The sequence below is a fragment of the Pimephales promelas genome, chromosome 23 (assembly GCF_988280905.1).
Source record: "Pimephales promelas chromosome 23, fPimPro1.hap1.1, whole genome shotgun sequence".
Lineage (NCBI taxonomy): Eukaryota > Metazoa > Chordata > Actinopteri > Cypriniformes > Leuciscidae > Pimephales > Pimephales promelas.
Window position 1 is genome coordinate 2,614,092 of NC_142791.1, and position 20,487 is coordinate 2,634,578.

The 20,487-nt window shown below is 38.2% G+C and overlaps 1 protein-coding gene across 13 annotated transcripts in view; it reads right to left on the reverse strand.

Moving 5' to 3' along the window:
* The window catches only part of nbeaa (neurobeachin a), a 130,511-nt gene that overhangs the window by 31,187 nt on the left and 78,837 nt on the right, over window positions 1-20,487 (reverse strand). For all 13 annotated transcript variants that reach the window (XM_089126461.1, XM_089126462.1, XM_039676870.2 and 10 more), the window contains exons 11-22: window positions 20,293-20,401; window positions 19,945-20,097; window positions 16,601-16,769; window positions 12,074-12,153; window positions 9,519-9,581; window positions 9,078-9,175; window positions 7,860-7,952; window positions 6,648-6,756; window positions 5,540-5,621; window positions 5,303-5,426; window positions 3,156-3,348; window positions 606-1,610 (exon numbers count right to left, since the gene is read on the reverse strand). In XM_089126461.1, coding sequence (XP_088982587.1) covers window positions 606-1,610; window positions 3,156-3,348; window positions 5,303-5,426; window positions 5,540-5,621; window positions 6,648-6,756; window positions 7,860-7,952; window positions 9,078-9,175; window positions 9,519-9,581; window positions 12,074-12,153; window positions 16,601-16,769; window positions 19,945-20,097; window positions 20,293-20,401 — 2,278 coding nt within the window. The remainder of the gene's footprint in view (window positions 1-605; window positions 1,611-3,155; window positions 3,349-5,302; window positions 5,427-5,539; window positions 5,622-6,647; window positions 6,757-7,859; window positions 7,953-9,077; window positions 9,176-9,518; window positions 9,582-12,073; window positions 12,154-16,600; window positions 16,770-19,944; window positions 20,098-20,292; window positions 20,402-20,487) is intronic.

Sequence of the window (20,487 nt, forward strand, 5' to 3'; positions counted from 1 at the left end):
AACTGTCATTAAGCGTCTTTCACTCAGAAAAATTGCATTTTGAATGCAAATATGACATTGTTTGAGATGTCTTTGTTATGACAACTTGACATTACTAAGACAACACAACCTGTCATAAACATGACATAGCAGATTAATGATCAAACTTAAGAAAGCACCTACTGTAGCTTTATTGGTTAACATTACTGTACATTAAACTGTCAGCTGGTTGGTTAATCCATATTAACTCTTTAATGACAAATTCAATTAGTACCACAGTAGTTGAGGTCACGAAAAATATTCATGACACAGTTATAATGCCTCATGAAAGCCAATGTCAAAGCCAACCACATGACAGTTTAACTTCATTTAATGTCAAGTTGTCACGACAAAGACACTGACAGGTTATGATATATTGGTTTAGACATAAAGACATCTTAAACAATGTCATATTTGCATTCAAAATGTCATTATTGAGCGACAGATGTCATAAACATGCAAAAACATGTCATGTCATGGTTAGTCTTATGCACACCCTTTCAAGTAAAATGTTAGCAACATTTCCAAGAGTTGCCATTTGTGGACAAACTAAATTATAAATCAAAGAGAGAATGTGTGATTTGCACCTGTGTGGTGGCTGTGGTCTGAATTTTCTTCATTTCTTTGTCCTTTCCGTCGTCGGATCTCTCCGTGTCTGAAGTGGTGCTGGCCGCGTCGCCTCCGCTCTTCCCTGCCCTGGCCTCCCCAGCGTCCTGCTCCAAACACTCAGCCGCCCTGGCTGCGGCCTGGGCCTCGGCCTCGGCCAGCGTGCTGATGTCCGCCAAGGTGCTCTGCAACTTAAACCCATCATCCTCTGCTAGGCCACTTGGGGTTTGAACCAGGTCTGAACCACAGGAAGTCATGTGAGCCAACAGGCTGAGGTCGTCACTGGCACTTGAAGTGTGTGGAGGCTGCTCGGGGCTGGGCAGCACCAGGGGCTCTGTCGACGCCAACGAGGGAAGCAGCTTCTCGTCCACCTTGGGGAACAGGAAGCCATTGTTGCTGGGAACACTGTCCTTCTCATCTGCGAGTGTGATTAGAGGCCCCAGGTTGCCATCGTCTTCAGTCAAACCAACCACAACGCTTTCCTCCTCTTTGGGGACGAGGCTCCCGTTGAGCTTGTGAACCGCTGCACAGTAGGCGCTGTCCAACAGCGAGTCTACTTCCACCAAGGGGCCGTTCTCCATGCCCCCTCCTCCTCCAAGAACCTCCGGGGACAGATCCAGGTCGTCTAATTTCACCTCTGTAGCCTCCACCTTCTCTGCTTTTATGTCCACCAGCAAGTCATGGACTTCCACGCGAACCCCCGCGACCGACCGTTCAGCTTCACCCTCCGGGCCTTTGGCTTCGGCCAGCAGGATTCGAGAGTCCGCGTTCTCTCCATAGTCCACCTCGCTCTCCGGCGTTTGCGTCTGAGATGTGTCATCGATCTCGCGGATCTCTAGGTTTCCGTTGACGGTGGCGGGTTGGGCAGAGAGGCCGGAAATTGTGCTGACGGAACCTTTTTTCCCTTTCTTGATGTTCTCTTCCTCTTGTCGTTGGTACTCCTCATACATCTTTGCCAGGTACTCCTTGTGCGCTTCGTAGGTCACCTAAAGAGGGCATGGGTAGTAGTTGTGAGTTTACTTTGGTGTTGGTTTACTTTCCAAGCATTACTTTCCCCCATTAGATGGAATCATTATGCTGCGTTCACACCGGACGCGAATAGCACGTCAAATTCACGTCTACCGTGTCTAGTTTGACCACTTTGTGTTAATTTGCGCGTCAAGAGTGAAACTAACGCGCGTTTGAAGCGAAATTTACGTGCGTCAGAATCGAAATCAATTGGCGGCCATTTTTTAATGTCGACCGAGCATTCATCGAGAAAGCCACCGCTGGAGAGCAGAACAGCGGCGTAGGGATCATTGTCGCCGTATTTGTGTTCAGAAGTGAACCGTTTGGCGAGTTTCACCATTTGTTTCCACCATTGATGACCTGTTGTCCCGCATCGGATCACCCTCGCCCTCATCCACCTAATCTGTCATTTGTATTGATGATAAACAGAGCCAGCCTCTAAAAGTTATTAACCGGTCCTGTGATTTTTTTCTCTCTCACGTCCAGAAACGAACTTATGCACATGTATGTTGGTTGTCTTCACATTAGGGATCGCGATTAATCGCATCCAAAATAAAAGTTTGTGTTTGCGTAATATACGTGTGTGTGGTGTCTATAATTATTTTGTATATATAAATACACACACATGCATGTATATATTTAAGAAATATTTGCATGTATATACTTTATATATATATTAATACATAATTAATATTATGTATAAATATAAATATTTGATATATTAAGAACACATTTTTCTTAAATATATACATGCACGTGTTAGTATTTATATATATAAAATAATTATACACAGCACACACACACATATATCATGTAAACACAAACTTTTATTTTGGATGCAATTAATAATCACGATTAATCGTTGCCCATCCCTACTTTACATCATAATAATATTTCATATAATCTATATATGGAATAAATAACATTCAAAAATGAACATGTTTCGTATATTGAAATAAAGTTTTAAGTGATAAGATCACATTGTGCATTAGAACACCAGGCATTTAGTCATATTATAAAATAATTTATTGAAGCATCCAGATACTTCACCACGTGAGCAAGCAGCTCCTGATTGGTTAACGCAGCGCGATATGATGCCAAAGTTCAGATTTTTCAATTCGGACGGCAGACGCGAATTCGCGTCAAACACGTGAATGCACAAATAGCACTAACTAAATCATTCATGGCAGACGCTCAATTCAGTCTACCGCGCCTCGCTCTACGCCTCATTCGTGCTGCAGGAATGTTTTACGGCGCGTAACGCGTCTTTGCATCGACTTAACATTGAAATCATTCGCGCCTGATGCGCTATTCGCGTCCGGTGTGAACACACCATTAGGATCATTGCACATTATCCAATTAAGCTTACCAAGAACATGATCAAAAGACAAGGCCAGAGAGTGTAGATATAAAAATAACAACCGTTTCACCCTTCACAGACATCATAAATGCATTAAATGTGATACAACGAAACTAAATGTGTCAAGAAAAGGGATTAAAGCTGCAGACTGGCTTGCCCTAACCTTGGAGTGGGCGATGGAGAGTGTGTCCACCCACACACGCCAGCCTCCCCACTCGTACTTGATGGCGTGGTAGAGCAGGATTCGGAATATGTTGTAGACCATTTCTGTGATCTTCTGCTCTTCCGGGTTCTTTGGGTTAATGTAGCCCAGAGAGAACATCCAGTCCTGCCACACTGAACACTGCAGCAGACACCTACACACACATTACAATGGAACCACAATGCCAATTTAGATGGAACGGACTAATTCACTCTAAAAGCTCTGTTTTGAACTGAATATTGCTAATTTCCTCTATTTTTACATTTAAATCACCTTTGGGTAATCTAACTGCTTACATAATATCCATAAAAACACTAACGACGACACATTTAATCTTCAGCAAATTTCAAAATCAATATCCATTTTCATACTGTACATTACATCATGCAAAACGAACATTTTAAACAGTAATAAACTCTATTATTGTCACATGACCTAATTACGACCCCCATGTTTAATTCATTCTTGGAACGTCACTCTCCCATCTCAGATTCCCAAAACGTCTGCTCACTTCAGAATGCAGGGCTTGTTATGGAATAGAAAAACAAGCAGTCCCACTTCACCAATGCTAAAATATGCATTGCGATTTTGGTATGCAGTTGTAACCATGGCAGCAGCAGATTGAGTGGGCCTGGGTGCATGGTGCGCCATTGGCTTGTATAGGATAAAAGTGCACACACACACACACACTAAAGCTTGTTAACGAGCAAATAAGGCAAACCCGAGTCCAAAAGGTGCGGGTCAGGTTTAGTCTCTCTGCAGGAACCCATGAAACAGAACAATGCAGAGAGAACGCCACTTCAAATCCTCATTCCTCAATGCATTAATTATGACACTAATTGATTTAATAGGAGGGAGCGTCTTTCCCACTGAGAGGGAGACGCTAAATTCTTCTGATGTTTGCATACAACTTGCGTGTGTCTTGCGTGTCTGCATGTGTCTGGGTTTCTGAGGGAATGTTCGTATGTACAAGGAGATCTGTATGGCTGTGTGCTTTATGTATGTTTATCTATAAATGTTTGGGTTTGTTTGTATGTGTCTGGAGTGTTTTCTCAGAGGAGGTAAGGGAGGAATTGCCTTTCAAATTGGATGAGAAAAGTCTAAATATAAAATCTAAATATTACAAAATACTAACTGTAAATTAAATATGCTTTTTAAAAATATAATAGAATTCTTTGCTCATTGATATTGTAAGCTTAAAGGAGTTGTTCACTTTTAAAAAAGCTTTCGTTAATAATTTACTTATGTCATCCAAGATGTCCATGTCATTCTTTCTTTAGTCAAAAAGAAATGAAGGTTTTTGATGAAAACATTCCAGGATTTTTCTCCATATAATGGACTTCAATGGGAACCAAACGGTTCAAGGTCCAAAAGACACTTTCAGTGCAAACTGTTCAAAGGGCTTTAAACGATTCCAGACGATGAATAAGGGTCTTATCAAGCAAAACGATCACTCATTAAATAAATAAATAACAAAGTTTAAGATTTATAAGCTCAAATGCTCGCCTTGCTCTGTTCTGTGATGAGCGTTCGTAACTCTCCTGTTCGAACACGTTCACCAAAATGAACAATGACTCTTTTTTCGAGTCATTTGGTTGATTCAATGAACGAAATGAACAAATTGACTTGGAAAAAGATTTGGTCATTTTGATGAACGAGTTCGAACAGGAGAGTCACGAACACTCATCACAGAACAGAGCAAGGCGAGCATTTGAGCTTATAAATCTTAAACTTTGTTATTTATTTATTTAATGAGTGATTGTTTTGCTTGATAAGACCCCTATTCATCGTCTAGAATCGTTTAAAGCCCTTTGAACAGTTTGCACTGAAACTGTCTTTTGGACCTTGAACCGTTTGGTTCCCATTGAAGTCCATTATTTGGAGAAAAATCCTGGAATGTTTTCATCAAAAACCTTAATTTCTTTTCGACTGAAGAAAGAAAGACATGGACATCTTGGATGACATGGGGGTGAGTAAATTATCAGCGAAAGCTTTTTTAAAAGTGAACTACACCTTTAATGTTTTCTACATGAAAAACTGTGTACAACAAACTTTTACTTTTGACCAAAAACCCTAGTGATCGCTACTAGTGTGTGAAAACATGTTACCGTCTGTTCTCTCTGCTGTTGCTGAAGAGTTTGATCATGTCGGACAGGAAGAGGCGTCGCACTTCCATCAGCTCAGCACTGGGGGAGGAGCTTTTAAGCAGCGTAGCCACAACCTTAAGAATCACTGAGAGAATCAAGAAGAAAAAAGAGAGAGGAAGATGTAAAAGGGACAAGAGGTTGGACAATAGTTTAAACAAAAGTACAGAGAAGTGCACTAGAAATGAAACAGACACTCACTGGGGTTTTGGATCTTGACTGTCGAATCGGGTTCTGGATGAGGCTTGTGCACCACCTGAGTGCAAACCTGTTCTGTCAAGATCTGCGTCAGACAAAAATCAGTTGGATTAAACACATTTGATTCAAAAACAAATAATCAAAATTCTTATAAATATATAAGGTAAAGTTTCAGGGAAAATTACTAGGGCTGTGCAAAAGTTAATTACGATTAATCGCATCCAAAATAAAAGTCTCTGTTTACATAATATATTTGTGTGTGCTGTATATAATTATTTTGTATATATAAATACACACACATGCATGTATATATTTAAGAAAATATGTTATTCATATATAAAATATTTATATTTATATAATATAGATTATGTATTTATAAATATATACAGAATTTAACCGCAAATAATTCTTAAATATATACATGCATGCATAGGTATTTATATATACAAAATAATTATATACAGCACACACAAATATATTATGTAAACACAGACTTTTATTTTGGATGCGATTAATCGCAATTAACTTTTGCACAGCCCTAAAAATTACATAACATAAATAACAACAATTTTTGATTAATGTAATGGTATAAAAATAAATATGCATCTAATTTATATTTTATTGTTATTATATATTATATATAAAAACGTCACATTCCTACATTGAACATGGAACTATATTATCTGTTTATTACCCGTTTATTAAACATTGGTGTGTAACATAATCCTCTTTTACTCTTGCTAAAATCACTGCATGGACAGCCTCTTTTGGCTCATTGCTTTAATAACTGTGGCAACAAATATTTATAAAAAGATATAAATGATTACAATGGTTTTAATAAGACTTTAAATAGCATTTTTTTCCCGTGAATGTTTCTTGATATTGTAAAATTTAATCAAGGAGATTGTAATCATACAAACAAATCGATCATTTTTGCTTGCTTCAACGTTTTGCAAGATTCTACATTGATGTCATTCATGATAACTGGCTAGAGCGACATAAACGTAAAAAAAATACTGAACTGAATGCACCTTTGGAAATGCATTTATAATGCATCACATACAGGCATCATAGGAAGTGTTGCTAAAAATATCCACAGACAGGCTGATACCTCGTAGAGCGTGTTGTAGGTGGTGATGGTCACAGTGCTGGTGTGCATCATTAGTCGTTCTCCGAGCAACGTGAAGAGGCTGTGTGTGTGCATGATCTCCACCTTCCTCCTGTACACACACACACACACACACACAGTGAGATAAGAGGCGCATGTGCCATGTTGTTTGTGGTCACGTTGGCGATGCAAAGGCAGGGATAAACTCCCTCACGGGTTCAAGTCTTCCACACCATTAGGATCAATGAGGAGACGCATGCTACTGGCACACTGATGCGATTAGAAGTGACGCCACACTCCTCAAGGGCACACAAACACACAGCTGTCAGTGGCCCTCTTACAGCCTCTCGGAGACATCAGCATTCCCGAGCACATCAGTCAGGGGCACAGAGACCGCCGGTCAAATGCATTTAATTCACCTCAGACACACAAAACACTGAATATGCAAATCACAGATTCATATGCAAATGAATTACACCAGTTCTGCAAGTGGGCGTGTCTAAACATTTGTGATAACAGAGATCCAAACACTGATCTTTTTTTATCCTTTTTTATGCAAATGGTTATTTTGACACCTTTACTCCTAGGGAAGTCAAGAAAACAGGAAATGTTAAACGAAGAAGATGAGGAAACCAGATTTGATGTACGATTTGATGATGAACAAGCAGAAAAAGTCTGATTTTTTAAATTTCGTTGAATATGTAAGCAGAAAAGTAATGGGTGTGTAAATAATGATGTATAACCATCATCTCCTCGCCGGACACACACTCTGTCAGAGCGATTATTCTGGCCGTGGCCGATGCGTTTAACACGTCCTGTCAGGCACAGAACACTCGTTCTCTAAATGTGCTCTGAAAGGGCAGGTTCATGTGTCCGTGCAGTGCGGTTTGAACTGCAAAAAACACCAATGTGGCTGTGTTGGAATCGAAGGGAGTGTTTCTATTAAAGGTTATACTATACTAGACTTTCAGAAATATGCTCTGCTGAAGAAAATTAACAGCATTGTCTACCAAGATAGAAATAAAGAGCTAAAGTTAGCCATTCAGAATTCAGATTGGCATGTTTTTAATAGAACTGAGTGTTCAAATTTATAAACATATAAAGCAAATAATGCAAATAAGTCTATGCCTATCCAAAGATCTGGTTTCCTTTCTCAGTTTTTGATCCTGTCAGCCACACATCCTTCACACAAATGTTTTGATCATCAATACGCACTTGTGTCCAAGATGTTTCAGGAAGTAGCCAAGAACTTTTAGCGCTTGGACTCGTATACTCTCACTTTTGGAGGCCAGGAGCTTGTAGATGACTCTGCAAAGGAAATATCAAAGGTACATAAATTGTAGGTTAATGTGTACTATCTCTTTAACACTTTGGTTTAAGCACTTGCTATGTGAACACACACACACAATGACTCCTCATTGTCAAAAGTGACCATTGGAAATGATTGGGAAACTAATTTCATCTAGTGGAAACCTTTGGTACTGCACCCAAACAAAATCTTACCGAAAGCTATTTTTTTTTTTTTTTTGAGATATCAAGCTCAAATTGGGAGCACAACTTGTTTAGATTCATGGCTTTGATTTTCTCACAGTTTCGGAGTAAAAAGGGTCTTGGAAAATACATAATTCATATAAAAATTGAAAATAGCATTTTTTGTGTATTTTTCACAACAAGCGTAAAATTAAATGAACAGTATTTATATCATTTTTACCTCTTGTAACCACAGCAACGTCCAAGTGATCTGAGGGCGCGGCCGCTTTGTGGCTGTGGTTACAAGAAGTAAAAACAATCTAAATACTGTTGGTTTTCTCACACAAACCGCTCGTTTCGTGTTTTAGGCCATCAACGTGCACTTACATTTACGAGTCATTAAATCATGTTTAATTTGGACTTTTCTGTGCATGCTCTTTGAGGTGGTGACCATAGACCTCCGTTATATGACTGACAGACACGAACGGTTTGACCTAAAAATTTCAAAATTGAAACTACTGCGGAAACAACGACACCTACATGTTGGATGCCCTTGAGGTAAGATAAAACATACCAAAAATTAATTTCAAAGTGAACTATCCCTTTAATGACAGTTTAAGTTGTAAAAAATTAATTTTCAGGTCTATCCATGGATTATAAGTAAACTAAATCAACTAAATTTTAAATAAAAAATGATCAAACTCAAAAATAATACATCCATTTCATTGATTTTTTTTTTTTTTTTTGTCATTTTTGACCACCAAAAAGATGAGAATAACTGTGATTACATATCTGAATCGACTGGCAGCCCTAGTAATAACATGTTGTAAGGGGAAGGCGGTTCAAATAAGCACTCGTGGTCCCTTGTGATCGGTTGTGAGGCAAGAGGAAATGTGATTGATGCAAATCTATTTCAGTTACATAACCAGCCCATGCAAGAGCCGCTTGTCCCCGAGGCCTCACCGTATTCCGTTCCTCTGGTCGAAGGCAGGGATCATGGAGGCGGGGTGCTCAGACATGAGTGCGACCAAGAGCTGAAGAACATCATGGATGTTTTCGTCCTATAGGAGAGACAAATGAACAAACAGACATTGAACCACACCAGAGTAGCCGGTAATGATCCACTAGATACCCTTCAAATGTCTGGCTGTTATATAACCCTGCACTTAACTAGCAGTTTTCAGGATTCATTTGGCATTTTCAATCAAATGGCTGCAGAGACGGTGCATTACAGCAATTTCACGGGACTCGATCAAAACATTAATGTGGCTTTCAGGATAATACTAGCGCCTTCCTGATGGACTCAGAAGACTGAGGTGAACATGACAGCCTTCCAGACTGATTAAAGCAGCTTGTTTTTCATCAAGAAGAAGACCTTTTGCTCAGTTTATTGATCAGTTTTACCTCATGCATGGTTAGCAGGTAGTTCAATATACTCTGCAACTCATCTTCCTTCACTCCTCGGTCCTAAGAAAAAAAGAAAGCACACAAAATTAGATACAAGCAGACCCATTTTCAGTGTTCATTTTATTTTTGGATAAAAATGTTAGTAACACTTCACATAAACCCTTTATATATAATGCATTATTGGATTGGGATGCAATAATACTAATTTTTCAAAACTGATCCGATACCAAAAATCTGAGTATCGGCCGATACCGCAGTTTTTTTTTAACTAGAATTCCTATAACTTTCTGTGTTGAACTGATAGGCAAGGCAAGGCAAGTTTATTTATATAGCACTTTTCATACACAGTGGCAATTCAAAGTGCTTTACATTGAAGAAATTAAAATAATCAAAAGAAGTCAGAATAATTAAAACAGTTTAGAATAAAAAAAAAAGCACTATTTTGTGTGTTAAACACAATCTACTTAATACAGGCAACTTCATTATAAAGGAAAACAACAAATCAAAAAAATATATTATATATATGATCACAATCTATGAAAAAAATACTATTATAAACTAGATTAGTGGATGATTCAGCAGTAAAATTTAGTCTAGAAAAATCATGAGTGCACAATAATTGTATAAAATCTAAACAGGGAACAAAGAAGAGACAATAAGTGTAACTCTAAATCTGGTAAAACTTTACACATTGCTCTTTGTATTGTTGTAAAATACATTCATGAAAAATAAGATAACAAAAATCAAAAAGATCAATTATTTGAGTTATTTCAGTTAATTAAGCTGGGTATTTTAAGTTTCTGAATGAACATGAAATCATTTGATGTTGCTGGTAGCTGCTTCACATTGTATTAGTGTGAGTCTCAATGCTTTGTTTGGTGAAGTAAAGGGTGTTTGTGATGGATTGGGGCCTCTCACAACGCTAATAATTGCACAAAAAGCCAGAAAATGTGGAAAAGGGGCCGAATATTATAGGAACAAAACAAAAAGGCAGCGGCTAAATGAATAAAACGTGCTGCTTGGCAACCACATCGCTTTCCAACACGCAGGACAATAGCCTAGAGTGCACACAAAACACACATTTCTTTGTGTCGAGAGATGATCCATAATGCAACTCTCTCAGCGTTGGCCCCATCAGGCCGTTTGTGTTGCTTTTAAACAGAGGCAAATAAACAAATTTCTACATGACTGCTTTACAAACTGGATCAAATTTCTAGAAAAAAATGAGGATAAATTGTGTTATTTTGACAAAGCAGATGTGTCTTCTGGCTGTCACTGCTTGGGAACTAATGCATTTTATTCAAGCTGCCCGAATCATTGCAATGACATGTCAAATAAAATCAGTTTTGAAGAACAAAGTGATGCACTGATGCGCATAGCAAGCAAAGCAGATATGAAATGGAATGTTACCATGTGTGTCAAAGATGTAACTCTTTTTATAATTAACGTATGACCAGTTTTATTATAAAGTCGAATCAGGGATATGATTTAGTCCTATGCTATATAGTCTTTGATGAAAAAGAAAATAGTAATATATCAATAATTGCATTCAAATACATAAAATGCACAATTAAATATAGTCAGTGGTGGAGGAAGTACTGAATCTCAGTACTTAAGTAAAAGTACAAATACCCAGATAAATATTTACTTTAGTAAAAGTAGAAGTAACACAATGACAACCATACTTAAGTAAAAAGTAAAAAGTACTTTATTTTAAATGTACTTTAAGTATTAAAAGTAAAAGTACTTGCATAACAATTTATTATCTTAATGTCTATTTTCTAATGATTAATAAAACATTTAATTCTAACTCATTCAACCTAATAGCCTACTCCTATAATGATGTTCAATAATGATGGAAAAAAATGTCACCATTTCTGAAACAAGCTTGCAATTAGGCAATATCATGCTTATCCTTACTATATGTTAATAACTATGTTTGGCAGTAGACGCGATTCATTTATGGTGCAATTCTGAACCTCTTGGCTTGCCATAATCCTAACCAAACGTATATTACACAGGGTGTGTTTCCTATGCACGTAAAAACAAATTTTCGCGTATGAGTTGCATGATAAACACACTGCGTGTGAGACGCATTTAGTTGATGTATCTATGGCAACCAAACGTCACTGGTGAGACAAACGTGCAACGAACGGACGGTCAGATTACGTTTTGTCAGGGGAAAAACTGATCAGAAAATGTAACGAAAATGTAACAGAAGTTGTAGAAATGTAGTGGAGTAGAAAGTATAATAATTGCTGCAAAATGTAACGAAGTAAAAGTAAAAAGTATGCACTATTTATTGTACTTAAGTAAAGTAAAGATACGTGAAAAATGTACTTAAGTAAAGTAACGAAGTATTTGTACTTCGTTACATTCCACCACTGAATATAGTGTATATAATACTAAAATAATACTTTCTATAATAATTGTATAACATATACCTGTTTCATATATATATATATACACACACACACATTTTTAATATGTAAAAATACAACTCTAAACAAATACTTAAACCGAAAATCTATTGTGATTTTGTACAGTCTCACCTTGAGAATGAGCTGTTTGAGGAAAAGAAGCATGAACGCCCGCAGGGATATAATTTCCTTCTGAGAGGGCCGTGGACCATCTGTAGAAAACACAGTAATTTACACCGGTTACACATCTAAACTCTTAATAAACACCTGCGTATGGCATTTATATAAACCCGAGATGCTTAATATGTGCAACTACTAGTTGCTACTACTAGCCAAATCTAAGAGGTGGAGATGGGTAGGGGCAGGGGTGGGGTTAGAGATCAGGGGGCGGAGATGGGTAGGATTAGGGGTGGGGTTAGAGATCAGGGGGCGGAGATGGGTAGGGGCAGGGGTGGGGTTAGGGATCAGGGGGTGGAGATGGGTAGGATTAGGGGTGGGGTTAGAGATCAGGGGGCGGAGATGGGTAGGATTAGGGGTGGGGTTAGAGATCAGGGGGCGGAGATGGGTAGGATTAGGGGTGGGGTTAGAGATCAGGGGGCGGAGATGGGTAGGGGCAGGGGTGGGGTTAGGGATCAGGGGGTGGAGATGGGTAGGATTAGGGGTGGGGTTAGAGATCAGGGGGCGGAGATTGGTAGGATTAGGGGTGGGGTTAGGGATCAGGGGGCGGAGATGGGTAGGATTAGGGGTGGGGTTAGGGATCAGGGGGCGGAGATGGGTAGGATTAGGGGTGGGGTTAGGGATCAGGGGGCGGAGATGGGTAGGATTAGGGGTGGGGTTAGAGATCAGGGGGCGGAGATGGGTAGGATTAGGGGTGGGGTTAGGGATCAGGGGGCGGAGATAGGTAGGATTAGGGGTGGGGTTAGGGATCAGGGGGCGGAGATGGGTAGGATTAGGGGTGGGGTTAGAGATCAGGGGGCGGAGATGGGTAGGATTAGGGGTGGGGTTAGAGATCAGGGGGCGGAGATGGGTAGGATTAGGGGTGGGGTTAGGGATCAGGGGGCGGAGATAGGTAGGATTAGGGGTTGGGTTAGGGATCAGGGGGTGGAGATGGGTAGGATTAGGGGTGGGGTTAGAGATCAGGGGGCGGAGATGGGTAGGATTAAGGGTGGGGTTAGAGATCAGGGGGCGGAGATGGGTAGGATTAGGGGTGGGGTTAGAGATCAGGGGGCGGAGATGGGTAGGATTAGGGGAGGGTTTAGGGTTCAGGGGCGGAGACGGGTAGGATTAGGTATATGTAAGGTGGATCCAACTCCTCCCCCTGGATTTCATGTTCTGCATTGAGAACACGCTCATAAAACGAGCAAAATGCCTTATGACATTTCTATTCCTAAACCAATGTTAAAAAAACATATTTAGCAGAGCTGACGTTATAAAATGTTTCGCTCTCTTTGAATATTTCCCAAAACTGACAAAAAAAACCAACATGTTTTCTAGTGACTCACATTAATGAACAAACTAAAAACCAGAGCTCGTAAGGAATTACTTTTCATTTTTCAGGGGCGAGGGAAAAGCCGCAGCTCAAAGCTGCAGGTTTCATACGATGGGTTCAAACTGAATACAGTGACACACGACACACAAGAAAAACAGCACTTAGGGCGTAGGGAATACAAGAAAACCCATTCCCAAACCACACAACCAACTATTTCTCTTACAATCCCTTCTCAAACAGACTCCTCATCTTTTATTGAACACGCGGCGCACAGACGTTACAAACCTGCCATAAAAAATTCACATCGCTTCCTTTCTGAAAAGCCGCAGCTCAGTGCATGCGTGTGATGTAATGAAGCAGGTCAGCGGCATTTCCCATCTCAATCCATGTTCATCCCCACTTCAAGTGTGTGGTGGTGTGTGTCGTCATTGTCCTTGTGCTGCAGTTCTGTACTCTGTGGCAGTGAGGATTTGTACGCTATGAACGTGGTCAAGGTCTATTTGTAGCCAGGTATATCCCTTGACCTTTCCCAGCTGCAGTGATTTGGTGCAGTGAGAGAATTGATGAGCGGGTCGGTGTGTAGACTGTGCTCTTAGAGATCTGGAAGGACAGATCTGTCTTGGGTCAGTGCATGTGTGCTTTACAGCATTCAGCGTGATGACGACCACCCCACAGCATCCCAGTTAAGACCATCAATCAATGCTACCTGTTTTCATCACACATCTGTGGCATTTGCAAGAATAAAAAAAAATCGCTTCCCTATTTTTAAGTACAATCTACTTGGATATTTAAGTCATTTCAACTTAAATCACATTAAACTGACTTGAAAAAATAGTTGAATCTTGTAACTTGCGAAAAAAAAGCAATGTAAAAAAATGTGTTGTCATAACTTATTGATCATATAATTTTTTACAATGTATGTCAATGAATCCATGTAACGGTTATGCGAATTAATCCTTTGTGAAATGCAATTAGATTAAGGCTGTTTTTGTTGACCAAAAATGTGTTCATTTACATTCATTTATACTTTTACATCGACTGGATTTTAAAATCCAATTAAGACTAACCAGATTAAAATGAGTCCAAATGAACACTACAGCACATTACATGGAAACAAACACGCTCTACAATGTGACAGACCCATGAAGCATCATGGGAAGGGCAACGGGGTTGCCATGGTGACACTGACTCTGCATCTAACAGAGATAAGCAGCCACAAGTCACAGTGCAATCTGAGGTACACGGGGAAGGGAAGAAAGAAATGCAACTCAACTGCAGGCTTGTCTAAATGGATCAACACATCCGCTATATAAATATAATAGAAGAGAATGGACAACATCCAAAAACTGAAAAACACGCACAGCTTTGATGCACACAACATGACATAAAATCACTTTTGCCGTTACCTTTTGTTCATCTTTAAAAGCATTCTAAATGTAATACTTGGCAAGTCTGAAAATTAATATGCATTTCTCTTCATGCGTGATTTGATTTTAATTTACATGCATTAATCAGAATTTCTATATTGGTGCATACTAATATATAAAATATAAAAGTATAAGTATATATTAAGTATATTTTATTAAAGTATATACAAATATAAAAGGTTTAAATTCAACTAAATCCAATTTTCTATTCAACAATTATCCGAAAAATATTAAGCAGCACAACTGTTTTCAACATTGATAATAACAAGAAATGATTCTTGAAAAGCGAATCAGCATATTAGAATGATTTATGAAGGGTCATGTGACACTGAAGACAGGAGTAATTCATCAGTTTTAAAATATGTTCAATTTAAAACTGTAATAATATTTCACAAATGAACTGTTATTATCATCGTATTTTTGATCAAATAAATGAAGCTTTGCTGAGTATAAGAGACTACTTTCAGTCTTACAGAACCGTAGCCGCCGTCTTGTGATGCCTAAATTTACATTTAAAACAATTTAGATTTATTTTTCTCAGTGTTTTGTTTTAAATTAATTGTTTTAGGAAAAAAAAAAACAGTTGCCCATTTATAAGTTGTTGGCCAATGCCATTACATAAATCTAACAATTGGTTTATTTACATTGGGCAGAAGTTTAACATCGGTGCATCTTTATATCCAATAAAATGTTCTATGCTTGGGGAGATGATTGGGAAGCTAATGAGCAATTGTTCTGGTGTCAGATAATTACGGCTGACAGTAAAACACCTCATGATGCTGTTAGAGATGTTGGATGCTACAAATCATTCACTTCAGACACAGAGCATCACGACACCATCAATCTAACTCAGAGACTCACCTCTGGGAATGACAGCCCAGGATGGAGAAAGAGAGAGATGGCAAACAGATGGAAAAACTGACATTTGGGAAAACAGTCAGAATGAAGTGAAAGAAAAACTACAGCGTGAGAGAAAATGGGAAAGGGAGAGAAAAATGGAAAACAAGAGTGAGGCAGAGAGAGGAAAAACAAGAAAGAATGGTGCACAGGATACCAAAATAGACTGAGACAGAGGGGGACATGGAGTGGGCTGTGTTTCAAGATTCATTCACACTTAATATTGCTAGCTGCCTTTTTATAGACACACACAAACACCCTTCCACAAGCAGCTTCTGAACTGCTCAGCGGTTCCCACGACGTGTATTTCCTATGTATATTGTTTTGTTCAAATCAAAATGAACATGAGATCTCAAGGATTCATTTAGGACAATTGTGACCAATCACGGAAACCAGTGACACAAGTCACGACTTACGAGCAAAATGAGAAAGAAGCGTTTTTTTTGTTTGTTTTTTTTTTTTTCAAAAAATTGGTGATTTTGGCTTTTTTGCAGAATCTGTTAGTTGAGATCATGAAGAAGCCTCTCTATGTTTGAGATAACAGTATTGGTGTATTTAAAACCATGTAAATGAGCCCTATTTTCAATCTTTAGAGGCCGTTTTCTTACCTTTGAGCTTTTTTGATAGCCTACCTTCAAATGGCCACAACTTATCCAAATATTATCAGATTTCCATGTGTTACACATCGTTGGAAAGCTTGGAGACTACACTCAAAATGCCCCTACTTTCCATGTTCAGTCACAATTTTAGTACCTGATCCAGTCCGCAAAGTGCAACGGTTCAGCGTGGAGCATAAAGGATCCACATATGGCTGTAAACACAGTAGATGCATGTTTGAGCACTCACCTAGGCCTTTAGGGGTGATGCCGCTGCTTTCCAGAGGGTTGCTGGCCCAGTAGTAGTATTTGAGGGTGTGCATGAGCTGCAGGACTGTGCCCACTCGGCGGATGGTGCTGTAGATGGTGGCAGTGCCAATGAATTCGGCCGACAGGTACGTGTAGAGGGAAAGCTGAACCTGAGATATGGAAAACACACAGTGGATCACAATTTAAATTGGGCTGAAAGGGTAACAGATGCTGATTGGTCAATACAGAGTTACTAAAATACTGTTCTACTGGAAGGATGACACTAATTGTTATTATTATTATTTTTTACTATTTTTTTTACTATTCTACGATTTTTTAAATTATTTTTTAAAAATAAATTACAAAATTATATATATATCCTTAATATTATAATATTGTTTAAATAATTTTTTTTACATGTTTTAATTTTTAAATAACAACAATAATATTTTTTTAATTAGGGCTGTCAAACGATTAATAACGATTAATGGCATCCAAAATAAAAGTTTGTGTTTACATAATATATATGGGTGCACTGTGTATAATGTTATTTTGTATGTATATATATATATATATATATATATATATATATAAATATAAATACACACACATGCATGTACATTTAAGAAAAAATATTATCTATATAAATATATTTTATTCCCCTGCTGGGAAAGCTGAATTTTCTCATTATTATCAATATAAATAATTATTTTTTTCTTCATTGTTTGAAGAAAAGAACATTCATAAAAACAACCTGTTTATGAAATATATATTTTTTGTTACATTATCAATGCCTTTACTGACACTTTTACTGCGTCTTTGCTGAATAAAAGTAATTCACCTAAAAATGCAATTCTTTAACCCGGTAGTGTACCTTTAGCTGGAACAACTGATAAACTTTCCAAGACTCAACTACATATGAAAAACACATCTTTTTACTTTTACAAAGTTGTTTCTGAAAGGAAAACGGTCATGTGTTAAACTCCGATTCTATTAAAGCCATTCCTTTGGGAACCTCACACATTCAGTACACACACACTTATATCCCACACTACACTGATCAACATGGACATGCTAATTAGGCTCAGGCTTAATGAGGCTGCCGTGGAAACCACATTTTATCAGTGCATTTAATCTCATGTTGACCCAGCCTGCTGATTCAGGTCAATATCATGGAGACATCTCCCCTCGAACTAAATTACAGCTTTATATGCAAGCAGGTCAAAGAGAAAGCAAGACCACGAGGACCTCTTTATGACAAGCTGAATCTACTTGAACATTTTCCAAAGGAAAATGTAAGTGGTTTCCTACTTTCGCTAAGGTGTTACGGTTGGTTTTTAATGAATTGTGAGGGATTTGAAAAAGACATGTCTTCCTTCAGAACAAGGCAGAACGATGTTAAATCTGCCTCAAACCAAAAAAAAAAAACTTCACCAATAACCTCGTTCAAGCTTTCATATATCTGCTTCCTGTACTCCAACGTTCACTGTATCTCTCTTTTTCATTCCCTCATTCTCTCTATCATAAAGGGCTGTAGTTGCTGTGGGATATTCACTCCTCCGGCTGGAATGGTGAGGCAACAAAAGCGGACGCTCGTTTCATCCCGCGGTCATGTTTCCCAGGTCATTATCCAATAATTGAGCCTGCCTGCTTTTGTAGAGGAAAGCACTTTTTTTTCCAAATAAGCAAATCAAGTGCCTTTGAACGCAAAGCTTACTCACACAATTCACACCCAGTTAGCTTGGTGGATAAAAATATCTGGAAGCATATGCTTTGAGCAATCATCAAATGCACAAGTTCTCCATGCATAATGTAAGCTGGCTTACAATGTCATTAACACCTCACTTACAAGACCTTTAGTAGTACCATTGTACACAGATGGTATCAAGACTATATATCGCATCTATTGCAATTTTCAAGTGTTTCTCTTACTGAACAAAAACAAAATGTATTATGTATAAAATCTATACTTTATTTGAAAGTGTAATTAAAACACTGATCCTGTGCATGTCAATACAAGGTGAAAATACTTGTAAAATACATGTAAAAAGTTTAACGTAAGATGCTAAGTTTAAATTACAATAACATTAAATTGATCAAAAGTGAAAATAAAGACATTTATTAATTTATTATTTATCATAGAGAAGTTGAGTAGTAAATATTTTTCTTCTGAACTTTCTATTCATCAATAAATAACGAAAAATATGTGTCAGTTTCCACAAAAATATTAAGCATCACAACTGTTTTCAACATTGATAAGAAGAAATGTTTTTTTAAAGTGGAAATATCTGCGCTCTTGCTACAAAACCATAGCAAAACATCTCTTTTCTCATCGTGTTTGTTGTATAATTTTTGATTAGAGTGGAAATCCATTTACTAAATCATGTTAATTAGAGCACTCTAAGCACCAAATCAACATATTACAGTGAATGAAGACTGGAGTATATGGCTGCTCATCCTTTATTATAATATATATATAATAGAAAACTGCTATTTTAAATTGTAATAATATTTTAAAATATTACACTTTTTAGTGTTTAATGCAGCTACTTTCAAAACTTTCAAATCTCGGAGTGCTAGTGTAACACTGCAATCCTTGAAATATTATTTAAAAAGTAACACCAATGGCTAATCCATGGGGATTGCAACATTTAAAGGGATAGTTAATTTTTGGTATGTTTTATCTTACCTCAAGGCCATCCAAGATGTAGGTGTCTTTGTTTCCGCAGTAGTTTCAATTTTGATATTTTTAGGTCAAACCGTTCTCGTCTATCAGTCATATAATGGAGGTCTATGGTCACCACCTCAAAGAGCATGCACAGAGAAGTCCAAATTAAACATGATTTAATGACTCGTAAATGTAAGCACACATTGTTGGCCTGAGACACCAAACGAGCGGTTTGTGTGAAAAAACAAACAGTATTTATATTATGTAACCACAGTCACAAAGCGCCCGCGCCCTCAGATCACTTGGACGTGACTGTGGTTACAAGAGGTAAAAACGATATAAATACTGTTCGTTTTCTCACACAAACTGCTCGTTTCGTGTCTTAGGCCAACAATATGTACTTACATTTACGAGTCATTAAATCATGTTTAATTTGGACTTCTCTGTGCATGCTCTTTGAGGTGGTGACCATAGACCTCCATTATATGACTGACAGACAAGAACGGTTTGACCTAAAAATATCAAAATTGAAACTACTGCGGAAACAAAGACACCTACATCTTGGATGCCCTTGAGGTAAGATAAAACATACCAAAAATTAATTTCAAAGTCAACTATCCCTTTAACAACAATGGACAGATGTGAAACGCGTCTCTTCACGTGTGGGACGAGCTCACCTTAGCTGGTGTATGGATCCAGATGGCAGCATTAAACAAAACGTGATCACATAGCTGCTTCAGTAAAGGAGCTCCATGTGTCAACCCATCGAGATACTTGGCAAAGGACAGAAACTGCTCCAAAACCGCCCTGGAGATGTGCATCCGAGACGACTGATGGAGAGACAGAGAGAATAGGAGGTGAGACAGATGTGTATTTCAGGCTTCTAACACTTTTTATTAACAGAAATGCTAGACAAGGGGACACAGATTTTGGTTATGGGACAGGGCCACGATGCCAGCTTCATTCAAGCAGTGCAAGTTTGAATCAGACACAATTCAGGCAAAACGAGTGGATGACTATCTTACCTTCTCTAGCAAATAGCCAATGACCAGGAAGCCTTTTCCACCCAACATCTGCTCCTGCATGGCTACTGAACTCTTCAACAACTCCACTAGGAAAGCGAGGAGAGTGGCACTGCAAGAGTAAATGAACAAACAAAATGTATTTAAATATGTTAAATGTAGTTACATGTTTAAGGACACCTCAAGGATAATATATAT